The 8,145-nt window shown below is 39.5% G+C and overlaps 1 protein-coding gene and 1 pseudogene across 1 annotated transcript; one reads left to right on the forward strand and one right to left on the reverse strand.

The window, feature by feature from the left end:
- The first annotated feature begins 565 nt into the window (after positions 1–565).
- Positions 566–2,875, forward strand: LOC139747553 (cuticle protein AM1199-like; annotated as a pseudogene).
- Positions 2,876–3,733: 858 nt separating this feature from the next.
- LOC139747578 (cuticle protein AM1199-like) lies at positions 3,734–5,693 on the reverse strand. Its single transcript, XM_071660013.1, has 3 exons — positions 5,572–5,693; positions 4,845–5,053; positions 3,734–4,194 (listed from the first exon to the last, which is right to left on the reverse strand). Exons 1-3 carry the CDS (start codon positions 5,578–5,580, stop codon positions 3,987–3,989), a joined length of 426 nt encoding a protein of 141 aa, XP_071516114.1. The 5' UTR covers positions 5,581–5,693; the 3' UTR covers positions 3,734–3,986.
- Between the last annotated feature and the right edge of the window lie 2,452 nt (positions 5,694–8,145).

An 8,145-nucleotide genomic window follows, 5' to 3' on the forward strand; every position in this document is an offset into this window, starting at 1 on the left:
TGCGGGGTATATTCTTAATAGAAAATGACTTGAAAGGGAAACTATTACCTCCAGGTAAAGTATAAAGTAGCAATGGAATGTCATCCCGTTTTAGTATGACTTTAGGAAATGATGTCCAACGTCAGATGAAATTTGCCTTGGACATGGAGGTAACAGTTGACGATCGAGATAATCCAGAGGTGCTAAAGTATCTGTATTTCTCCAAATTCTTTATCTATAACAGGTTATCAAGTAAGTCAGTTCATTTCCACGTTTCGCTTCTTGACCTGAAAATGTCATGTGGTCAGCTGTGTTCCAGTTTACCTTGAACTTCCCTGTACTTCCAGAATTTGAAATAACTATAAGATAATGAATATCAATAGCACTATAGTAACTATAAATATATTTGTTGATATCATGATTTACAAATTGATTGTTGTATGAAATGACATTAGTTTCCTTCCTATGAGGCGTAGAACGTGAATATCATTGTGAAGACAGACATACTGATGATGATGGCAACAGTGGTGTAATGGTTTTCAACACCTTAGGTCCGACGTCCACTATATAAGTGGTGTTAAGCAGATCAGCATCACCAGTTCCCAGACTTCATCTGTTCCACACGCACTTTCCCACACCCGAAACATGAAGGCTGTGAGTTTAAGTTATAGTATGGCGGTGCTCAGAACAATTTCTACTTTAGTGCACTTTCATTGCATATACACCACAACAGCGTATATCTTATTCGTTCATACAGTGAGTGAATGCAATGAGTGTAATTTGGTTTTGAGGTGTATCTTGAGAGTTGTAGGGTAATGGTTACGTATCAGAAGATGGATGACCATCAACTTCAACAAAACATGGTTGCTAGTGACCTACCTGGTTCGTGACTCTAACACAGCCACTCGATGTTGTTACGTCCTGGGACTTGGATGCCTATGTCGCAGTTGACTGAACACCACAACAGAGAGACATTTCTGCTTCAGTAATTACAGGACGACAAGACGAAGGAATGAGCATGACAGGCGTAATGTGTATGTAATGACATTAAACCTTGTTCAGAAACTTAGCTGTTATAAAACAAAAAGTAAGACAAAAAGTCTTGAAAATGAGGATGTAAGATTGTTCCGGGTATTACATTAGTACTTTATTGCCAGTATAATTGATTACCAAAACACCATTTTGAAGTCTAGAAGAACGTGTTGAGACTTTAACTGATACAAGAAACTTACTTATACGACAAACGTAATGGTTACATTAGTTGAGATGCGTTCGAGTTGAATGAAAAGCTTCTTACATCATTATATATATGTGATAATGAAAGATTCAAGTCCAGTGCTGATTTACCAGGTCATTTCATCCGTTTAAACTTTATATTTCTTGTAAGTCATCTTACCTATATACGCAGAACGGTTCAAATATCATATTAGTGGCGAAGGTTATTCATATATTCCCCATGATACAACACCAATGCATTATAAAGTGCAAAAGAAGAATTGCTCAGGAGGTGCCAGCCGGTTGCTGGACTTGTGCTAGAGTCATATCACCCACCATATATTCCTATCATAATACTTATGTTTCATTAACATTTCACATCCTCTCTCGATGTTCAGATCGTGATGTTAGTTGTGTTGGCCATGGCGGCGGCGGAGAAGCCCTCCGCAAGGTACGGAGCGCCTGATCATGGTCCACATATCGAAATCATCAGGGACGACCGCGTGCACCCTGATGCAGAGGGCAGGTACACCTTCGACGTCGAGACCGAGGACGGCATCAGGAGGCAAGAGGCTGGAGGCCCCGGAGGCAACCAGCAGGGATCCGTCAGGTGAGTCGGTTCTATGGATGCTTCAAGCGCACTTACTTAGGGACACACTCCAACACTCTAAGCATGTTTGTAGCTGCTCGATTCATTATATTTCTGTAATCAGTAGTCATTTATTTGTCCTCTTCCTCTTTCTCTTATCAATATGTTAGTAAAAATAAAGAAAAACAAATACCCGTCTACAGTTTCGCCACTGATAAAGGAATTACCCTTCCATATAAGGATCGCATCATGACGCCCCCAGACCATAGTTGCTGCATCAGACGTTACACGTTACAATGAATGAATATCATCAATTTTCATGATTCAACAATTCAAGTTGTTCCCTTCTTTTTCTAGTTTACTGTAACGGATAGATAATCTTACAGTCTCTTGAGAGAATCTTTGGTTTGTATGGCTTGTTAGGTAACTCACTGCACTTTATCAAACAGAGAAACATTTTTTCACGTACAAAATCTTGTGTGCATACTATGTATACGTAGTTTCCAGTAAAAGAAATCATTATACAGCACAAGAATATTACTGTACATATATTCCTTCTTCGAAACTACGTATATTGATGCCCCATCATGTCGCTGGATCATGATGGTTTTTCTGCAACCTGGCATCAGTTGCTCGCTAACCTGTCTGCCTTTCGCAGCTTCACTTTCCCCGACGGTCAAGTGTTCGACCTGCAGTTTGTTGCCTGACGAAGAGGGATACAAGCCCCAGTCTCCATTCCTGCCAGTGGCTCCCGAGTTCCCCCACCCAATCCCTCAGTTCGTGCTGGACCAGATCGCCTTCGCAGCTGAGGAGGACGCCAGACGTCCCCGTGGTGATTCCCCCTCCCGTGGTTACGTTAGCCCAAACAAATAAAACCTGAACTTGCCTCTTTTGCTGGTGACATTCCGCCCTACAGTGGCTGCTCATGAATTACTTTCCCCGACTTCATCATCGTTGTACAATCTCCAGGAATGACTATATTTCCTCAGTGATTGCTGTACGAAGTCTTTGTTTATATCATGTATAGTGTATGTAACTAGAGTTTTATATCAATTCATCATAATATTTATCAAATAAATTGCATGCAAAGTTTTTCTAGTTTTTACATGTTAAACCTGTTACCCCACATGGTGAAAGCAAGTTGAATATTCAAATGAAAAAAAAAGATATGTCTGCTCAAGGTGAACAGTAATGATATCCCAGGGATCATTCAGACTGACATTATCCAGTAGATGCCATGAAGAAATCTTATGAAGTTTATAGAAATAGAAAAATGTTTTGCATTCGTTCCTCAGTCTCTAGCACATAGACGAAGTGACTCGTTTACTGTGAGTCTTTAGATCTGGTCTTGTCTCAGCGTCAGGGAGACATACATCAGCATGACGGTGCTGCCCTGACGTGTCTTGCTGGTGAGTTGCTCCTTAGAGATGTTTGTACTCTGAAGCATAGGCTGCGCTTACCTTATAAGGTAGATGAAGCTCATCAGCAGTGTACTGCTTAGGTACCGCTGAACTTACTGCTAGTTATTCAGATTTATGACAATATTTTTAACTATATTCATTGATACATTCTCACTGCTGGTCGTCCTTGTTAAGATGTGAGAAAACTCGTAATGCCTGGTAAAAATATTTCAGGGGAGGATCGATATAGATGTGAAACTTAAGAATAGAGAAGAGGATATGGATGATGGACAAAAAATTAGAGTATTAGATGCCTGATATATATATATATATATATATATATATATATATATATATATATATATATATATATATATATATATATATATATATATATATATATATATACAGATAGTTGCAGAGTGAATAAACTGCACAAATCATAATTTAGCACCAAAACTGAATAATGCAGCTTAAATGAACTTGCTTTCAGTAGTTAAAATAATTTTTCCATTTTTTGTGCACTGAATTTATAAAGGAATACAGAACATTATCAGTGTACACCGTTTATTAACATTCTCTTTGTTTATACATTGATAAATCAAGGCAGAAATAAATACAGTCAGTAATCACATACAAACCCTCACGAACAGCGAGCACTGAAAATTAGTCACTGAGGAGCGCTGTGTTCAGTTGCGGTGAACGTAAGGTGTCGTAGTGAAGAAGCTTAATAATGCAGGAATACGTGTGAATAACCAAGGATGCTACGGGATCGTCAAGAGTAGAGATAGAAGGTACGGTTCTTATTTGTCGGGGGCAGAGTAAGACCTGCTCTCACCACGGGCGCGGGCGGCATCCTCCTGAGCGGCGAATTCGATCTGGTCCAGCACGAACTGAGGGATTGGGTGGGGGAACTCGGGAGCCACTGGCAGGAAGGGAGACTCGGGCTGGTAGCCGTTTTCGTTGGCGACGAACTTCACATAAACTTCAGTGCCGTCGGGTGCAGTGTAACTGTAGACGAGGAAACAGAGTTTAGGTAAACGTGGAATGATACAGGCATTAATCATCCGATAAAGTAAGAACGGAGAAAAGTTGAAGCAAAGTTATTGTTTTAGTCGTCTGAGTTTAATGATAATTTTCTTTACGAACTAACCGCAGGATAGATTAATACTGACACTGATATTACACGATGATAAAATAAATATGCGTTGTTTTTGTGTGTGTATGACAGATGACTGAAAGTATCTCAGTTTGTAGAAAATCTTTTACTAAAGAAGGGAACAGCTATTGATAGGAAATTGCTCAGTCTATAATTAGAGGGACTATTGAGAACTGGAAGGCATTCATGCCTAGGGTATATTTAGCAGAAGGACATGGTAACGTTGATGTGCTTGTGTGACTATGTTTGAAAACAGTCATGGAAGTCTGTGTTAACTGTTGAAGGGAAGAACGCACCTTAGGTGCAGTGTTTTACGTGGAAAATGGGATAGTGCTGAGACCGTGAGGAGAGGTAGGAGAGGTAATTACTTGACTTGGAAAGAGTTGCCGATTACATAAATGTTGCGCAACTATTGAGGTCACTCCATTTGTTAAAATGCTTCTTTAGCATGGTCGTGTGTTGTTTGATCTGTCTGAGAGAGGCGCCCCTCAATCATCCTCACCTGTAGGAGCCCTGCTGGCTGCCATCTTCGTTGCCAGACTCCTGCCTTGCAACGCCGTCCTCGGTCTCTAAATCAAGAGAGTAACGACCGTGTTCATCAGGGTAGACGCGATCGTCTTTGATAATTTCGTACTCTGGGCTATCTGGGGCTGCGTAGGTTCTCTCGAACTTCTCCGCCGCGGCCACGGCCAACAAGGCAAACATAATGATCTGAAAATATAGAGACAATAAAAATAGATATTTCAATGAATTCCAATGAATTAACTCCTTGTCTTAACTTTTTTCACCTCTTACCTATACCAAACGTTTAACTGCTATTCTTATGATCTCATATTCTACACTACATCTTATACATGAGTGTGTGTGTGTGTGTGTGTGTGTGTGTGTGTGTGTGTGTGTGTGTGTGTGTGTGTGACTGTGTGTTCACGATTATCTAAGGTATATCCGCTCTTCCCAAGTGGCGTCAGGGTTGGATATCTTCGTGTGCAGATACCGTTTTTACTGCAGCAGGCGCCACCAAGTCACCAGGAATGTGACAAGACATTGATAATATATCACGTGGAAGACTTGGAACATCTTCAGGCAAGACGCTAGCTGATCTTGACTCTGAGGATTTGCAAATAATTCTGAATCAGTGTAGACTGATAAGTGTAGCATGTTTGATCTTACATGCAATAATCCTAAAGTATGGTCTCTATAAGCAAGGATCCGGTAGTGCTGGGACTTACAGCCTTCATGTTGCAGGTGTGGACCAGTGTGTGTGTGTGTGGAGCAAGAGAAGTTTGTAGAATGATGCTGGTGACTCGCTGGACGCCACTTATATAGTGCTCGTCCAAGTTCTGGTCCTGTAGGTCATCGCTGCCACTTTTGCCATTATCGATATTCAGAAGATTTTCGCCTCAGTGCCGTACTTTTTTTACAATCTTTCTATGATTAGGGTGAAAGTAGATTCATTGATGTAAAGTGTTTTCTTGTGTTATAAAAGGTTGCTGATGATAATTGAGCACACTCCTCGATGAACTGTTTCCATGGTGTAGTTGCTTTTGATTTAGCAGACGAGTTCAAGGTGCACTAGACCTCCAGCTACCATTAAGGTACAGTATGACTGCGCTTGCCTTATAAGGTAGATGAAGCTCATCGCTAGTGTACTGCTTAGGCACCGCTGAACTTACTGCTAGTAAGTCAAATTCATGACTTTTAATTATATTCATGAGTATATTCTCACTGCTGGTCGCCCTTTTTGAGATGTTAGAATACTCGTAATGCCTAGTAAAAATATGTCAGTGAAGGATCGATATAGATGTCAGACTTTCGAATAGAGATGAGGATGTGGATGATGGACAAAAAATTAGAGTATTAGATGCTAGGACGCATCTGGTAAACAGGTGAATGTCCAAGAGAGACAATGTCTCTTCGTTGTATATCAAGCTGACTTACTTTTCTTTCTTGTATTTCCTGTGATGTGATTGTTACACGAAAGTGTACTTGGGAACTTATCGTGTCGCATTTTCCTTTTGGACTCATAGGAATATACTTGATCACGCGCAAAATTGTGAGCCCTTCCAATATATATATATATATATATATATATATATATATATATATATATATATATATATATATATATATATATATATATATATATATATATATATATATATATATATATATATACATATATATATACAGAGAGAGAGAGAGAGAGAGAGAGAGAGAGAGAGAGAGAGAGAGAGAGAGAGAGAGAGAGAGAGTGTGTGTGTCTGTCTCATTTTTTAAAGGCTGTCGTACATTAAAACCACTACACTGGTAGAACTGCTCTCTTGAGCTTTTGGAGAACTGTTGACCACTTCACTTAATCAATAAAAAATTCTCTCAAGGGTTGTGATCAGGTTGCCCCTTACTCTTCTCTCTTCTATGATGGAGAAATCTGAAGGTAATCTTTCCTTGCATGTTAATTCTCTTCATTTTACTACCTTCCTTATTGTCCTGCTCTAAACTTTTCCTATAAGTTCTTTGGGCATTTATAAGTGCGGTGACCAAACTTGAAGAAAAAGACAGGTAGAATTATGGCGTAATGTTATATGTGCACAGCTTTATTGATATTCCCTTATTAATGTACTTGGATGTAATTCTGATATTTTCCAGCAGACAGTTTGTCTCTTTCAGTCCTCTCCTAAGGTGAGATGCAACGATACGCTACAGACGATATTGATTCCTGAGGTGAGAACTGACGATAGGCTACGGACGATTTCCATTCCCAAGTCTTGCTTGTACACAGAATCCTGCAGCTTAATTCCTGCCAGATAGAATTCCGTGTCATGCCTTATTTTGCTGTATTCCATCCTCATTAGTTTACAATTACTGTGGCAAACAATGTATCAGATCAACTTCGGAGTTTGTCCTGGTTTCCTTGTATAATTGTGGAATCATCTTCATTCTTTACTGCTGTTATGATTTTGGCATCATCAGCAAGCATCTTCAGGTAGGTTTCCAATCCCTCTAGCAAGTCGTTCACCTTGATGAAAATGAGTGCTGGTCACATAACACAATCTTGAGAGATACTTTAAGTGATCAGTCTATTCATTTGAGAAAGCTTCTTTGACATGAGTGGTAAAGGGAGAGGGATTTCTACACTTGCTGGGCCTCATCTCTTCAAAATTCTCTACTTTCACACTTTTAAATCTGTATATGCTGTTTGCATTTTCTATGTCTTTATCCTTTTCATTCCCTTCTTCCGTCACCCTAACACTGTGTGTGTGTGTGTGTGTGTGTGTGTGTGTGTGTGTCTAGACATGCGATCAAAACAATATGTTTACCGTTTGTATACATCTCTATCCACGTCATCTACTAAACCATCAATGTAACATACTCTGGAGGAATTGAAACCATCATATGCCTCTTAAATTGTTCGATATCGAACAATATCTGAAGGAAGTGGTTGGACAGGAACATGGACAGAGTGGTAAACATCTCAAAGAGAAGAAATTCAATGCTGGTAGGAAAATCTGTTCTTGACTTTTGGTTACTTAGCCAAAAAAGGACGGTGAAGTTAGAAGTGCTGTTTGTGTGTAGGTTTGAGGTGAGAAGTGTGTATGATATGGTATGTATGTTTTGCGTGTGGATGACTTTGGAAACATTTACTGTATCAGGTGTTGCAGAGACAAGTGCACAGTGAATAAACTGCACAAATCATAATTTAGCACCAAAACTGAATCACACAGTTTAACTGAACTTGTTTTCAATAGCTAAAATAATTTTTCCTATTTCTGTGAACGGAATTCGTAAAGGAATACAGAGGAATA

Source organism: Panulirus ornatus, chromosome 69 (genome assembly GCF_036320965.1).
Source record: "Panulirus ornatus isolate Po-2019 chromosome 69, ASM3632096v1, whole genome shotgun sequence".
Taxonomy (NCBI): Eukaryota; Metazoa; Arthropoda; class Malacostraca; order Decapoda; family Palinuridae; genus Panulirus; species Panulirus ornatus.

Coding starts and splice junctions, on each gene's coding strand:
- LOC139747578 (XM_071660013.1), bottom strand. Junction 4,195..4,844: donor AGCCAGCAGGGCTCCTACAG/GTGAGGATGATT, acceptor CCTCGTCTACAG/TTACACTGCACCCGACGGCA.